This window comes from Phascolarctos cinereus, unplaced genomic scaffold (genome assembly GCF_003287225.1).
Source record: "Phascolarctos cinereus isolate Bilbo 61053 unplaced genomic scaffold, phaCin_HiC Scaffold_4;HRSCAF=312, whole genome shotgun sequence".
Lineage (NCBI taxonomy): Eukaryota > Metazoa > Chordata > Mammalia > Diprotodontia > Phascolarctidae > Phascolarctos > Phascolarctos cinereus.
The window spans coordinates 478219473-478237140 of NW_027555847.1; the positions used below are offsets into that span (position 1 = coordinate 478219473).

Genomic DNA, 17668 nt, shown 5'->3' on the forward strand with positions numbered 1-17668 from the left:
CTTCCATTAATTATTACTCAAATATTTTTAAACGTATTTTCTCTCTCTAGATCCTGCATTTACTCACATTGACCTATCTTCAATGTGCAATAATAGTTATCTAGCACTTCAAAGATTGCAACCAACTTTACATGTTATCTTATTTAATACTCACAATAGCCCAATGAATTAGCCTGCCTCAAATTCCACATATCTAAGCAGTTCACTTTTCATAGGCATGCCATTTAAATGTCCTCATTCCAGCACAAAAGTCTTCACCAACTTGTATAGGGTGAGTGAATTATTAGCAGACATGAATTTCAGTATGATAGGATGGAAAGAGCCATGGGCCTTGGTTCAAAAGACTATGTTCAAACAACCCAGGTTCAAATCCTACTTCTGCTACATACAACTTATTTGATATTAGGTAAGTCACCTAGCTTCTCTGGCCCTCAGTTTTCTCCTCCATAAAATGGAGAGTAGGTTGGTGGGCATTTGGATCTGCTGTTTGGTCATCTACATCTAAATCTATGATCCTATGATTTAGCCTACATCAAAGGGATAGGTAAAGGGCAAGGAAAATGGTCTAGATGTACAGCAGGGTATGCTATTCTAGAATTGCCTGACTCCCAAGAAGCTTTCTAGGCATAGGTCAATGAATTTCAATATTTATACCATGGGGTGTACAGAGGCAACTTAGTGTTGTAGATATGCAGCCAAATTTGGAGGCAGAAAGACCTGAATTCAAGGTACTCACTGACTGTGTGACACTGGGAAAGTCACTTAACTCTCTAGACAATGCTCTAAGACAATATGCTATAGACAAAAGTGGTGAGCTGAATTTGTAAAGGGAATTTCTTCACTTGGAAGTTCCTTACTTAAGATTCTCCTTGTGAGTAAGCTGGAGAATATCTTTCCTTCTCTAATCTGGGGGAAAAAAACTGTTCTTTTTTTTTTTCCTCCCTGGACCCTAGGCCCTTCTAAAAATGTTTCTCTTAATTTCTGTGGCTATTTCCTATATAATATGACATATTCTTGGATTTAATCTGTTTATTTGACCTGAAGGTACACCCATGGTCCTCACATGCACTTGAATGTGAGACAGAATGATCAGACAGAACAACAATGTGCACAATGGTATAAATACACTTTACCCCCAGTCCCCACAGACACCTCATTGAGAAATAATGGGCACCCTCTCATCAATATACAACTTGATTCTGACCTGAAAAGGAACAGAAGAGTCAGGAGCTACAGATTTGAGCTATTGAAATGAACCACAAACTGAATCAATCACTTTACTGTATTAGGCCACTGCCAACAGTAGAGATCTAGTGCCAAGCTACCCCTATACCCATGTCTCACACACTAATGCCAACCATTTTGAAGATGAAAAACTCTCGGGAAGCAGCAGATTGTGCCCATTTCCAGCTCCTGACACTAGTGCATTAAGAGCTGAAGAGTTAAAATCACTGGGTTTGCAGTTAATGAACTTGCTTATTCTTGAAGGAATGGATACCCAAATTCTATGATCCCAAACACTGGCAAATGGAGAGAAGTAGAAAGGCAAAAGCTGATGAAAAAAAATCGGCTCTAGGGGAGAAATTAGGTAATCAAAATTATCCACAGATTGGGTGAAGGTAAAGAGAATAAAGCATAGCCAGACAAACCAGGACTGAGGGAACAATAGGCTCTTGCATTGATCTGCATGCCCCCACCCCCTCCACACACATATGGTGTGTACATATCTCTACATATAGACACACATATTAGAAAGGAGATGAGTTACAGTAAGCAACATGTATAGGACAGCAAAAGTCTATTCCTGGACCATGGTTCATATTTCAAACTTATTAATAGTGGCAGAGATATTATAGGGGGATGTATTGACTTAAGGAATTAGATCTGAGAGGCCATTGGTATATGCAACTCCCTATGGGGAAATTTCCTTTTTCAATGCAGAATGTTAACGTCTCTTCAACTTATAAATGCTCTCTTAGTATCACAGGATTTAGAATTGGAAGGAAGCTTAGAGAGTATTCATCACGTTCATGGTCATGATATTGGTGAGGATACAGATGCCCAAAGAGGTTAAATAACTTCCTCTGGGGCACAGAAATGGTAAGTTGCAGAGCTGAGGCTGGGGCCCAGGTCCACATCCTCCCAGGTGCCAGGATTTGAATATAGTTGGAGTAGTGGATAGAGTTCTGGGCTGGGAGTCAGGAAGACTCATCTTCCTGAGTTCAAATCTGGCCTCAGACACTTACTAGCTGTGTGACCCTGGGCAACTCACTTAACCCTGTTTGAGTCAGTTCCTTATCTGTAAAGTGAGCTAGAGAAGGAAATGGCAAACCATTCCATTATCTTTGCTAAGAAAACCCCAAATGGGCCACAAAGAGTCAGACATGACTGAAGAATAGCAAACATCTGACTTGAATCCAGTGTTCTTTTCATAATACCACATGGCCTATCCCTTGATGTGTTTGGGGATCTCTGCAATAAGTAATTTTCAATGACCACAAGAGAAGTAAAAAAACCATGGAGGCAATTACAGTACTTGTGTAAGTATGAGTTTATGTATCAAGATTGTGAGATTAGCTCAGTCTCATTCTTTAGGTTCTTCTGTTTCACTATGGGTCTACTGAAATATGGGACTCACTGCTTGTAGAGCCATCTAAAATGAAAAGTTGATGGCACTGTGGGGGAAAGGTAATCTATTGTGTTGTTTGGTATAATTCTAACTCAGTTAAAAATGGACACCAGTCTATCAATACACATCAGGAGTTACAGACCTGTTCGTAAGATTGCACAGAGAATCAGACTTTCAATCTTTTCTGGTTCTCATATACATTTTCAAATTTTGAATGAGGATTTAGCAATAACCCAGATGACTTATATCAAAAATATTTTTATCCTAATTGTCTAGATAGTTTGGATGAAAGTAGTTCTTGGCCTGCATTATTCAGATAATTACCTCAATTCTCTACTTCACTGTGTTTTTGTAAGACACAGCCTATGTGTAGGTGGATATATGGGTGTATGTGTGGGTGACATAAAAGAGACCAGATGGATGGAAGAAGCAGATTAAATCTCACTAGTTGCCAACCACTCAACCATTCAGGAAGGACTAAAAGACCAGAAATGACAAAAAAAAATAGAGGAGAGGGGAAAGACTCGTTTAGTTATTTAGTCCAAATTTTCTTTACCCACCCCCGAACGGCTGTCCAGTGTTAAGTTTGCTTCATACAAAGCACACAGGAGGGAAAGGAAAATGGTAGAGAGGAATTATTTTTAACCACAGTTCAATCTTTGCCATATCTGCTTTGATTTCCCCATATGAGACCTAAAGAAAGAGATGGTAGGGAAAATGATGTAAATAACTTAGTAGTTACTTTTTACAGAAGTCTCGTTTTTTGGGGGTTGTATTCTAGACAGTTTAAAGAAAAAAATATTCTAACTTTCTTGTCAGTCTGTATGACCCTAAACTTTGAAAAACTCTCCCATGAGGATTCTTTCTGCCTTCTTTCCCTGCTGTAAAGTTCATTAAGGCTAATTATTAACACCATTCTTTGTCACCATAATTCCTGACATTAAATAATAGTGGACAAAATCACTTACTGTTTTCAATTAATTCTCATCAAACTCATAATATCATTTATTCCAATCTATTAGTAATATTGTATTTTTGCTTCAGATCATTGTACTTTTTCCTCAGAATTTTATTTTTTAATCATCATTAAATTGTTCAGTAATATTGTAGCTATTGTTATTAATATTAGTTTTTAAAATAGCATATTTTAAAGTTACTACCCAAATTTAAACTGAACTTTCTCAGGTTTGACCAAATTTCTCATTCACATTAATCTTAGAATGTGAGCAGGGGCACCTAGATGGCACAGTGGATAGAGCACTGGCCCTGAAGTCGGGAGGACCTGAGTTCAAATCTGGCCTCAGACCAAACACTTGACACTTACTAGCTGTGTGACCTTGGGCAAGTCACTTAACCCCAATTGCCAAAAAATAAATTTAAAAAGTGAGCAAAAAAAAGGCAATTTAGTCAGACCCTCAAGTAGACCTCGGATCCCAATGATATGAATATTTCTTACAACGCAGATCACAGCCAATCTACCATAGTCCATCCTGTGGACTTCCTGTTCATATCCTTCCATAAGTGTACTATAGGTGTTAGATGCAATATGTAGAGATTTATGTGATTTTTTTCCTGATATCCCAATGATAGCAATGAAGTATTTGAGCAGTCAATTGATCATTCTTCACTTTTGTTGGACAAGTAGTTAGCCCATCTCTTCTTCCTATCATCCATTCCCCTGATGATATGTTTTTATTCCTCTTCTTCTAAGTTCCACTTTGATCACATGTTGCAGCTTGTTCACACCTACATGTCCCTCTCTATCGCCCTTCATTGTATTCAATTACCGTTTAAGATTGTTGTCTTGCATGACTTTCAACTACACAATAGCAACCACTGAATACTGATATTAAAATGATGAGCTTTCTTTTTTTTTTTTTGGAAAAACTTGGGGTAATTAAAGGCGTTTTGCAATTTCCTGAAGTCCATCCAGCCTATTCCCTCTTCCTGTTCTGTGACCATGTAAATAAAAACATGTCTAAACTTAAAAATAGTTATTTAACCTGTTCAACATTTCAATGACCTAGAGAAATCTCTGGTATGGAAACTCCCTCTACCAGTGCAGGCTGGCACCATCTCTGCGACTTATAATCTTAAGGAGTTTCCTAGAGAACTTCCAGGCTAAGTGACTTGTCCAGCAATGTACAGCTAACATGTGTCTTAGGCAGGACTTGATTCCAGGTCTTCCTGGTTCCAAGGCCAGCTCTTTATGTCGCATTAATTCAATTTCTAAGTGATAAAGTTCCATGATTTTTGAAATAATTTATAACAATTAGAATGAATTACTTACCTGTGCCAATGACAACATTTCAGTTCAACATTTTAGGAGGACGAAAAACTGTTCTGCATCTCACATCTAGTCTAATGGTTCCTAGATTTGCATCTGTACGGGAACCTCAAAAGGTATGTAGTCCAACCCCCACATTTCACAAATAAGGAAAGTGAGTTTCTGGGGGAGGAATGTAAGGTGGCAAGCTACTTTCTGAATGCCACAGAGGCAGCAGACATCAGAGGCGAGATTGGAGCCCAGGTACTCCGACTCTTTTGTCAGTGCTTGATCTGATATGAAAACTGCACTGTTTTAAATGGTTTATAGAAGCAAAAGAAGACTGATATCTAAGGCTGAGCTTGGGGTCAAGAAAAGACAGGCTTGATTTCTGCCTCCCACATATATCAGCTATGCACGTGACTATGGACAAGTCACTTAACCTCTCATTGTTCCAGGCTTACACAGAAGCTCCTCATGTTCATAGACGGAAGAAGTTTCCACAATGGGAGATGCCTATACTAATGAAATTACAGGTCTATGTCCTATAATGACCAGAAAAAAGGTTATATTATTCTATTTTAGAGTAAGAAAAATAAAAGGTCAGTGCTTATACACAGTAAGCATCTAATAAGTGTTCTTCACTAATTCATTCAAGTGTTGTACACAAAAACTGAAAAATGAACTATGGAATTCAAAAATAATTTACAGACCTCTTTTTATAAATCCTTACATGAATTCATGTGTGTTTCTCTCATGTCTTTTAAGAAAGTATTCTTTTTTATTCTTGGCCATATTTGATGTCGTCTGTTGTCCTATGTGATCCAAGAATAGAGAATTACTGGTCAGCTATAAAAATGTAAGGGTAGGTGAATCTGAATCAAGGCCATCTTTTTGCTCCACTTCCACTCAACTATTACTATAATAACACAATTGAAAGGTTTTCTAAACTGATTTTCACTTCAATTAAAAATAAGTGGGCTGGGGACAACAGTTAGGTAGATTTAGAAATCATGATATGACCAGACCTGAAATGCATTACTTATTAATGGATCATTGTCAGCCTGGCAGGAAACCTCTGGTGAATTGCCTCAGGGTGCTATTTTTGTCCCCATTTTGTTTAACATTATCTTAGAATGACTTGGATGACCTACATATGGCAAACTTATCAAATTGATTGGAGACTTGAAACTGAGGATAGCTAATAAAATGAATCAGAATACCACACCCTCCTACTCTCAAAGGAAAAAAAAAATCTTGATAGGATAGAATATTAAGCTGAAGTTAATCAGTTGAAATAATTTAATTGGGAGAAATATAAAGTCATTCCCTTAACTCAAAAATCAAATACACAAACACAATATAGGGAACTTGCCTTAAAAATCAATAAAACAAATACACCATGGGAAAAAATTAGGGCTACAAAGACATTTTAAAAGGAAAAAAAGACTTAAACACTAAATATTTATTGGTCAATGGTGTCAAAAAAAAAAGCTAATGTGTTAACAGAATTTTAGTGTCTAAAATGAGCAATATTCTGTTCCGGTAAGTCCACATTTGGAATACTGTGTCTACTTCTCAGCACAGTATTTTAGGAAATACACCAATAAACAAGATAGACTCCAGAAGAGGGCAACCAGAATTGTAAGGGCATTAAAGATCCAGGTCATACAAAGATTGGTCAAATGGTTTTCTATCCCAAATAATAGAAAATTTAGGGACAGACAGTATTTGTTTTCAAATATTTAAATGGAGAAGAGGAATTACATTTGCCCCAAGGGTAGAACTACGATCAATTTTATAGAAATTGTAAGGAAACAGATTCCAAATAACTATAAGGAGAAATTAGAAATCTTGAAATTAAAGGTCTAAAAATAAATTGAGCTACTCCTAAAGTAATGAGTTCCCAGTGAATGGAGGTCTTCAAGCTAAAGGTGAATGTCATATTAACCAAAATGATTGATAGATTTCATGACTGGTATAAGAGTTGGACTAAACAACATACAATATCCTTTCAATTCCAGGGTTTTATAGACCAATTTTTCAGTGTTAAAGTATCATAGCCCTGCCTCCTGAAGCATAACAATCCCAAAATCATAGCACTACATGCTCTGGAGAAAAACTCTAGAAAGTTGTGGCTACAGTACTTTAACACATTTGCCCATGGCCACACATGGGCACTCTGTTGAATGTTACCTGGAACACTTGAATAGTTATTGGCCAATTTATAATCAAATAGAGCTAAGTACTAGGAAACAATCTTTATTTCACATGTTTCTTCTGTAATAAAATTTTTATTTTAAAAAAGTCCACAGATAATAGAAGAGATAACTTTTAAAAAAAAAGGAACAATAATCAATTGGCAAAAGGCTAAACAAGCTGTGGTATATGAATGTGATGGAATATTATTATGTTATAAGAAGTGACAAGCAGGATGATTTCAGAAAAATCTGGACAGACTTATATGAACTGATGCAATGAAATGAGCAGAACCAGGAGAACATTGTACATGATAACAGCAATATTGTTTGATGAACAACTGTGAATGATTAAGCTATAATCAGAAATACAAGATCCAAGACAATCCCAAAGGACTAAAGATGAATCATACTATCCCCTCCAGAGAAAGAACTGATACTACCTGAATACAGACTAAAGCATGGTATTTTTTCACTTTCTTTCTCTCATGCTTTTTTTTTATTCAAGCCATCTTGTACAAAATGACTAAATGGAAATGTTTTACATGATTTCACCATTTTACAGATGAACAAACGGAAATGCAAGCAGGTTAAATGACTTGACCAGCTCATAAAAGCTAATGTCAGAGATAAGATTTGAACTTATGCCTTCTTGACTCCAAGCTCCTGTTGTCTATCCACTGTGTCACCTCACTGTCTACAAGTTGAAAAGAAAGAGAAAAAAAAAGAGTTGTGGATTTATGATAGCCCTACACAGGATCACTCAGTATTACATGAAATATCCATCAGCATCCTACCATCTTTTATTATTTTGTCCATTTTAATTCTCCTGTTTCTAGCTCTGCCTCTTCCATTCTCTTTCTCAAACACTTATAGGGATAGGAAATGGACCTGTTATTTTTTTCAATACAGGGAACTCCTTGATGAGGAAGTTTCCTCTACCAATGATGACAATAAAAGCCCCTAACTCACAGGATTATTGTGAGGATTAGATGAATTCACATGCATAAAATATTTTTCAAATTTTTAAGAACTACATAAATGATATCATCATCATCATCATCATCACCATCATCTTATATTGAGTTGAATGTAAAGACATCTTAGTGCAACATGTTCATTTTGTTTAATTTTCCTACAGCTCCATACTACTTTCTTATTTTAGAAAACTGAGGCAAAACAATTCTGGAAAACATTCTGAAATTATATGAAATAGAAGGAACCAAAATTTCCATACACTTTTACCCACAAATCTTGAATTACAGGCATATACACTCCAGGGAGGGCAAGTGCAGGATATTTACCAAAATCTTCATAGAAAAACTTTTTGTCATGGACAATAAATGGGATTACCTAAGAAAAAACTCCCTATTTGATGACAATTGTTAAGAAAACTAGAAAGCAGACTGGCTCAAATTAGGTTCAGATCAACATATCTTATACCCCATAATATAATAAAACCAAATGGAAGTGTGACCTAAATACTAAAGGTCATACTATAAAAGGATTTCAAAAGAACTAGATCAGGTTAACTTTCATGGATATAGCTGTGGGGCTGGGGAGAGAAAATTCTCAGTAATGAATAAAGGTGGAGTGGAAAATTTAGTTTACATGAAATTGAAATGCTTTTGTACAAACAAAATTAGAGCAACTAGGATAAGAAGGGAAGTAGTCTAGTGGGAAAATATTTCTATCAAATATCTCTGACAAAGGTATCATATACAATTTAGAAAGGCAATATACGGAAATATAAAAGCCATTCTCTCACAAGTAAAAGGTTAAAGGACACAAACAAACAATTCTCCAAGGAAGAATTTTGGAATGCTCCAAATTATCAATAATAAGAAAAATTCATATAAAAAATCCTCTGAGGTTTTACCTCAGAACCAAAAGTTGGCAAAGATGACAAAGGTGTAATTGGCAATGTTGGAGGGTTTGAGGAAAGATGGGCATACTAACACATTACTGATGAACCTAAAAATTGATCTAACCATTCCCAAATGCATTTGAAATTTCCAAAAGAACATTATTTAAATACTCATTCACTTAGTCTCAGAGTTTACACTGCTAGGCATGTGGCCCAAGTTTATCAATGATAAAAAGAAAAATTCTATAAACACCAATATATTTATAGCAAAATGTTTTGTAGTAGCAAAGAACTGCAAATAAAGTAGATGTCCATTTATTGGGAAATGACTAAATAATGTGTGATACATGAATGCAATGAAATATTCTTGTGCTATAGGAAATGATGAATACAGAGAAAGATGAAAAGACTTATATGAACTGATATGACATGAAGTCAGTGGAATCAGAAAAAAAAACAGTGACTACAAAAATGTAAATGAAAAGAACAATGGCAAAAAAGTAATAGAGTTTTGATGCTACGAAATTATGAACCAAACTTGGTTCTCTAGGAAGGTGAAAGGAAGAGAGATTCATTGGAAAATGTGATGATACAAAAACAATATATCAAAAAAACTTTATTTTTAAAGGAAAAAAGTTGAATAAAACAGGTGCCTCTTAATGGGAGGATGGCTAAGCAAACTAGCCCATTAATATAGTGGAGTATTATTGCTCCCTAAGAAATGATGAATATAAAGAGTACAGAGAAACTTGGAAAGGTATATGAATGATATGAAGTGAAGTAAGCAGAATTTGGAAAACAATATACCTGATGAGCATAACAATGTAACTAGAAAGACAAATAGAATAAACTACACATTGTGTATTTATAGTGACCTAACTTGAGGGCTTCAGAGAAGAGAAATGCATTTTCCCCTTTTCATTGAAGAGGTATGTGACTATGAGTATGGAGTATTGTACATGCCATCTGACACAGCTGACATGTTAGGTGTTTTTGCTGAACTCTTAAAAAAATATATTTTTCACATAGGAAGGCAAGGAGGCTGGGGGTATAAGTGGAAATAAATGCAAAATAAAAGGAATTTTGTTTAAAAGAAAGCAGAAGAAAAATAAAGCATGCTCATTTTTTATTCAAAAAGGGGACTCAAAAATTATTGGAGGAGTTCATATCATTAATTATTTTTCTAATTATATCTGAATCAGTATTAGGCCACCGTTTTTTAAATGCCTATTTTTGTTGTACTCAATAGCCACAGTGATGATAATAAAAACCCATAATAATTTTGTCATCATCAATGAATATCTTTTGTTTACCTACTACATGTTGGAAGCTGTGCTTTAAAATTAGTCACTTCTATCAATCATTCTTTTTTTTTTAAAGACATTTTCTAAAAGGCAAGGAGGTTTCCAAAGGTGCATACACACATACACATGCTCACTCATAGAAAAATATGTACATACACACAGATAGTTGTTTCCTTTAGCTCATACTATACCTGGCCTCTTTCAAAACTGGAATTTAACCCTGAATGCCTGAGTTTTCTTCGACAAGAGTCTCCATTTTCCCCAAATATTGTGATAAAAATATCCACATCAGTTCCTGATGCCGGCTGTATCCCTGTGTGGATATTAACTAAGTAAAGCACATCTGTAAACAAAACAAAGAAAGAAGGAAAAATTAACAAAAAAGCACATCTAGGGATCAATAATATATACACTCAGTACAGGTGAGTTGGTCTAATTGAATTAGCAACATAGCATGTGGGAAAGATAGGAGGCAGCATATCTCTGGTGAGTCAAATACCCACTCTTCTACCCTTGGCTGTCATCTCCCCTTTCTACCCTGTTGAAGATAGTTATAAGCCTTGAGGATAGCCGTGTTCCCCAGGCCACCATATCTATTTCCAGCCTCATCACTAAAATGAGATGTTGCAGAGAACCAACCTTCCTCATTACCACCAGTAACACTTGCCTTTCAACTGCCACCAATGGGGTAAATAAGCCCAGGAGTCCTGGAGGTGGCAGCACTGCCCAGAACACCAGTTTTGGTTCTAGCCCAGCCATTGTAGCTATCATCAGGAGAAAAAATTTATAGTTGGCCATCACCATCAATTGCCAACCACCTGCCACTCACAGGGTAGTCAAGGCAGCCTAGCTGAAGCAGTAGAGCTCCCTGAGGGAGAAGCAGAAGGGAATATGTGCCAGGTGAGTTGAATCACCACCGTCACCTCCTTGAATACCATCTCCCCTCAGATCTTGGTGGAGAAAGGGAACCCAAGAGACTTTGGAATAGGAATATTTCCAACCTAATACCCTCAGTCATCCTAGGAAGGGACCCTGTGGATATGCAGCCTAGCAACAGCTCCTGCAGGTGCCACAATCACATCTATTAAAGACGTGGGAAACAAAGTTCTCATTATTATCAAAATATTTGATAATGTCAAATGATTAGGCATCAGAAACAAATATGCTTTTCTCAGTGGAAATGATAATTCAAGAAGACATTCAAGCATCACTATTTGTTTTGCCATTGTGCTCTAAGGCCATGGGACCTTTCCATCTGACTTGCAGCTGAAACCTTCCATATGCATTGCTTCCCTCCTAAGAATGTTAGCTGCTTGATAGCAGGGATTGTCTTACTTTTCTATTTGCATCCCCAGTGCTTTTGTTTTGTACAAAGAAAGTGCTAAATAAATTCTTTATTCATCAATTCAATGTTTAATATAAATGTGTTAGAAATAACAACTGTAGGCCTTGGGTAGTGTGGTGTAGATTGAAAAATACTAGATTTAGAATCAGAAGAAATATGTTTGAATGGTGGTTCTATTATTTAAGTAGTAGTACCTCCATGACTCTGGACAAGTCACCATTTCTCTGGTCTCTTGGTCTTATTTTCCCTAACTGTAAAGTGAAGGAGTTGAACTAGATTTACTGAGTATCAGCTATGTTTATGGTGTTGTGATTGAAGTTAACAGTCTCTATAAATTTCTCAAGGTTAAGATCTGACATCTTTTACTCAAGTATGATATAAGGTGCTATCATGTCTTCCTTCTTTGAGGAATGCCCAAAGGAATAGTAGAATGAAACACCAAACCTCAGAGTTCTTTGGTGAGGAGTTCTCATTTTCAGATATTACCCAAATTCCACATTTTAGATCCATTCTCATACTCTAATTTCCATTCAGAGGAGAAAAAAACAAGCTGCTATCTAAGTAAGTTCTCTTCATATTAATTATAGCTTTTAAATTGAGTTAATGCTTCCTTGTCTGCTCTGGAATTTTATGAACAAGGAGAGAAAGAACCACAACGGGGGATTCCTATGTCTGTTCCAAATCAACAGCACTGGGTATTAGGCTCTCAGTGAGATAATTGCTGCCACCACCAATTAATGTGGTCTGGGGAAGTGGCTCAACTCTTCCCTTCAACATACATTAGCATTTCCCACTGATAGCAATAATTATCATCTACCATGATGTCTAGATGACAGCATATTGTTAGGTAGTGCATCCTCCTTTAGGCAGCATGACAAAAATATTTTAGAAAGGGCAGTGTTAACTGTAGAAAAAAAAATTTATGAATCCTTTCACCAACTTCACCAGCCTTCTGGGTCTGCGACAGAAAAGATGATAAGTGTCTTTGCCCAACCATTTCTACATGTCTTAGTGATAAAGATTGCCATGTATGTGTGTTTCTGTATATATATATATATATATATATATATATATATATAAACACACACATATATATACATATATACACATATATATACATATATACATATATATACATATATGTATATATACACACATATATATACATATACATATATATGTATATATACATGTATATATATACATATATATGTACATATATATAACTAAAGACTTAATCAGAATTGGCATAAAAACCAACTTCTCCATTTCTACAACACATCCAGAGAGAGACACATATAAATGGAAGATTTGAGGTACAGCTAGGTAAACAAGTGGATAGGTTGCTGGGCTGGGAGTCAGGAAGACCCGAGTTCAAATTTGACCTTAGATACTTCCTAGATGTATAACCCTGGGCAAGTCACTTAACCTCTAGCTGCCTCAGCTTCCTCATCTGTAAGATAGAAATAATAATTGCACTTATAGCCCAGGTTTGCTGTAAAGATCAAATGAAATATTTGTAAAGTACTTTGCATGCCTTAAAATGCAATATGAATACTAGCTATTATATGCATCAACATTTTTCTAGATTCAGATTTGGAATTTTCATTTAACTTTAAATTACAAAACATAGTGAGCATTAAAAAAAGCTTACTATGTGAAAAAGAAATTCAACCACAATGGAGCATTAAAAACCAAACACAGACCTCCCTCCTCATATTTAAAATGAATAAATAAAGTTACTTCTATAAGTTAGTAAATTGATATGCATATTGCTAGGCACAGTGGAAAGTGTGCTAGATTTGGAATTGAAGCCTCCTGTGTTCAAATCCCAGTTCCGCCACTTACGACTTGGGTGGCTTTGGGCAAGTGAGTGGATATCCCTGAGTATTAATTTTGTCATCTCTGAAATGAGGGAGTTGGACAAGATGACTCTGAAAGCCCCTTGCAGTTCTCACTCTTTGATGTTACAATTTTTAGCCCTAATCTTATAAGTAGTAGCAAGACTAAAACACATCAAAAATCCTTGTGACTGATAAGAGATTTCTCCAAGATTAGATCTCCTTTAATGTGAAATGAGCAACCTAATAAAACATTTCATAAAAACATTTGGAGGGTTATTTCTTATTTTAGCAGCAATACCTCTTAGGGGTTCCTTTTCTGGCCTGACTGCTGCTAGCTCCGTCACGCTTTCTGATCCATCTTCATCAAAGAGCCATCGGTCTGCCACATAAAAGGCCAGCTCTTCCTTAGTATCCATGTCTTTGAGCCGGAGCTGCCGGCAACAGAAAAGAATTCAGGTCTTATTAATTAATTCATTTCTATTCAGTGGACAGAGATTTTGGTCATTCAAATATCTACAGTATAGAAACTGTTTTCAACAGAATATCTAAAAACTTAAGAAACACTGATACAGCAAACACTTGATTTTATCTGCTTATATAATGCCAAATTGTTTTCCAGAATGGTTGAATCCATTCACCTATCCATGAGCACTGAATTAGCATACTTTTAGTTCTATAGTCCAGGAGTTCTCACAGTATAGCATGTGAAATTCTAGAGGAATCCCTTTGCGGGGGAGGGGGGACAGTTCCTTGAGGTTAAATTAATTTTCATAATAATACTAACATGCTATTTCCATATTAAAACATTTCTCCTTGCAACTATATATCTGTATGAGACTAGATTTTCCTCATGTACAATTAAAACAAAGTATTTCAACAGATTGAATGCAAAAGCAGATATGAGAGTTGTACTGTCTTCTATAAGCCAAACATTAAGGAGATTTGAAAAATTTGTAAGAAAATGTAATACCACAATTCTCACAATTTTTTTGTTTTGGAAAATTATTCCAATTTTTAAATATTTTTCATAAAATCATGCTATTTATGTCAACACATGATAGGTTTATTATTGCTATTTTAAATGAACTAACAATACTTTAAATTTTATGTTTTAATTTCTAAATGGATAGATATAATTCACTTAAGTAATAACTCTTTTGGCTCCACAATAACTTTTAAGAGTATAAAAGGGTCTTGAGACCAAAAAGTTTTAAAACTTCTACCTTACCCCCTCCAACAATGAGTTTTCTTATCTTTTAGCTTCTTTGTTATTTTCATGGTGATGAGGTAATATTTTATGGTTACTAAGATTCATTAGTATTCTCTTAAAAAATCTTTGTATTACCATCACCTAGCACAGTGTCTTCTGCTTAAGTAATTAATAAGTGCTTATGGGATTAAATTTTATATCACTGATTAGTATTGATTTGAACATTTTTCAGATAGTTATTGATTGAATTACTTTTTAATTGTTTTTTACATCCTTTAACCACTTGTCTGATGGAGAATGATGTTTATTCTTATACATTCATTTCAATTATCTTTTGGAGAGCAGGGTTCTATTAGAGATATTTTATTCAGGATTTCCCAAACTATATCGCATTTATTTGTCTACCTGTATAGATTGTACTCATGCAAAAGCTTTTTCCAATTGTTTAAAATAAAACCAAATTGGTTACTTTGATGATTTTTTTCTATTATTTGCCTTATTATTAAAAAAAAACTCCATCCATGATTGTGTAATGTGTAACTTTGTATCCGACTTTAATTTGTTTTATGGTACAATGTTTTATATTGAGAATATTCATCTACTTTTAACTAACATGTTATTAAGGAGATGCTAAGTGAAATCTATTTTTTGCCAGACCATTTTCCAGTAATGCTTGTCAAATAGAAGACTTCTTTCCCCAGGAGTTTGTGTTCTTGAGTTTTGCGAAAACTGGGCTTCTGTCTGAATTTGTTCCTAGGTATTGTTTATGTAGTTTATTGTACTGATCAACAATTTTTTTTCAAAATCCAGTACAAGTTAGTCTTGATAATAACTGCTTAATAATATACTTTGAAATACAGTACCATCAGACTCCCCATTCTTTCCTGATTGGTTTCAGTTAGACCTTCCCTTTTGCATTTAGATTATATATAATTTTCTTGCATGCCTCTTGACCATGTCTTTTACCATATCTATTTTTACTTTTTCCTTACCTGAGATCATATTTACAACTTCTGCTGTTTGAATTTAATTTTTTCTGGCTAACTAACATTCACAGTATTCTTGCTAAGTGTGTTTTTCAGTGTGAAGGGAAGTCAGACCATTGAGGGCTTAGTCTTCCCATTACCCCTTCATTATGTTCCTCTCCCCTTTGCTTTTTCTATATAACTATGTATCAGGCTGTATTACTTGGAAAAACATGATCTCATCCTTCCCTCCCAACATAGACCTAAATCACTAAGTTCCCCCAAACCCTTTTAAAAAAATTTATCAGCCTCAGTTTATTTTTTTATTTTGTGGCTTAATGCAGACTTCTTTTCAATCTCACTGTTCAGCTCAGACCCAGTTCCTCCCACTGCCCAGAGGAACACATCCCTACTTTGTTTTGATTTTATTACTATATCATTAAGGGTAAGGATTGATGTGCTCTCACTCCTATCCCTATAATATAAATAGCATTCACCTGTGATACCCTGCTTACAAGAACTAATCTATTCCTGGTCTGATGCCTCCCCTTTCTGCTCTGTAAACTCTTTCTTTTTCAAAGACCCAGAGTCAGAATTTGTCTTCTTTTTTTTTTCACTTGGAGACTCTTAAACAAGGTTTAACTCCAAAGAAATATCAGTCTGTTCAGAATTTAACACATTATTGAGCCCTATACTAGTGACTGTCGACTTGTCTTAAGTACATTTTGTTCCACACATTTGTATTTCAATATTCTTTGGGAAAATCTGGTTTTCTCAAAAGAAATGCCTAGATATAATTGATTTTTTTAAATAAATAAAAACTCGGTTCAGTTATTCTCAACTTTGTAGGACTTTTTCCTTCAATACAAGCTTTTCAGTATTCCTATTCTAATTTTTCTCCTCATGAACAAGAATTAACTAACAACAAATCCCTAATGAGAACAAAAGTAATCATCTCATCCTTCTGGGTCAGTAATTTTCACTTCATGAAGACAAATGTTTCATATTCATCTTCTGTCCAAAAATTAGGTATGGCAGGATTTTCATGATATTAAAAAGGACACTCATACTCAGAAAAGGAGAAATGAAAAAGGAAAGATGAGATAGGAAATACTGAGAGAAAACTCAGCGAGGTCTTTATTAGTTAAATACTTCATCCATTCATCATATCTATTTAGTGCCTATTATTTGCATGACATCATTCTGCGTTATCTGAGTAACACCAAGGAGTATGGCGTATTTACAGTCTAGTTAGGAAGACTAGCCATTCTCACATTAGAGTGGAGCAATACAAAAAAATAAAGAGTAAAACAAAAATTGAGCCCCAAAAGAGTGATAGAGACAGCTGTAACACAATGTCCTAGACACAATGAACAGTCTATAAATGTTAATGACATGTAACTCACAAGAGGTAAAATAAGGAGAAAAGAAGACATAACAGACAGGAAAATAGAACATTTGCATGGGAATGGATTGATGGGAAACCAGAGAGATGATAATATCCAGGTAAAAATTCCACTTCAAATAGTGCCTAGAATTTCACTTAGTTCTCCAAGTCATAGCCTAATAGGTGTTAATAACATGTTTTCTTATGTGTGGATGGTAAAGTAGCTTCTGCCAACTCTACACATTTCTTCTACAAAAAGCACCACGAACAGGGAGAAAAAGGGAAGGTGCCAGCATCAGAATAGGTACAGTGCCTTAACCGGGCCCCTGAAATCCTTGATCTTTTCTCCATCAGAATATTCTTATACTTAGAGGTAGTTTAGGAAATACCTTCTCCTATTAGCAAAAGCTCCTGGGAGGGAACAGAGTTCTGGCCCCAGTATAACCTGTATGTTCTCTCTCATAATAGTCTGTGTCTAGTTCTCACCTTCTTTGGGGGTTGTATGTCGTAGAATCACAGTTTACAAATGTAGAACTGGAAGGGAACTCATTGACTGTCTAGTCCAACCCCCTCACCATGAATTTTAGTTAGAGGTATTCTCCTCGACAGGTAATGATGCAGGCCTCTAAGGGCCTTTCTTTTCCTCCATAACA

At 35.4% G+C, this 17668-nt stretch overlaps 1 protein-coding gene across 2 annotated transcripts in view; it reads right to left on the reverse strand.

Annotated features, from left to right (window-relative positions):
* Nucleotides 1-17668, reverse strand: part of RP1 (RP1 axonemal microtubule associated) — a 655430-nt gene that overhangs the window by 115843 nt on the left and 521919 nt on the right. For both annotated transcript variants that reach the window (XM_021005939.2, XM_078153415.1), the window contains 2 exons: nt 13752-13884; nt 10456-10607 (listed from right to left, as the gene is read on the reverse strand). In XM_021005939.2, coding sequence (XP_020861598.1) covers nt 10456-10607; nt 13752-13884 — 285 coding nt within the window. The remainder of the gene's footprint in view (nt 1-10455; nt 10608-13751; nt 13885-17668) is intronic.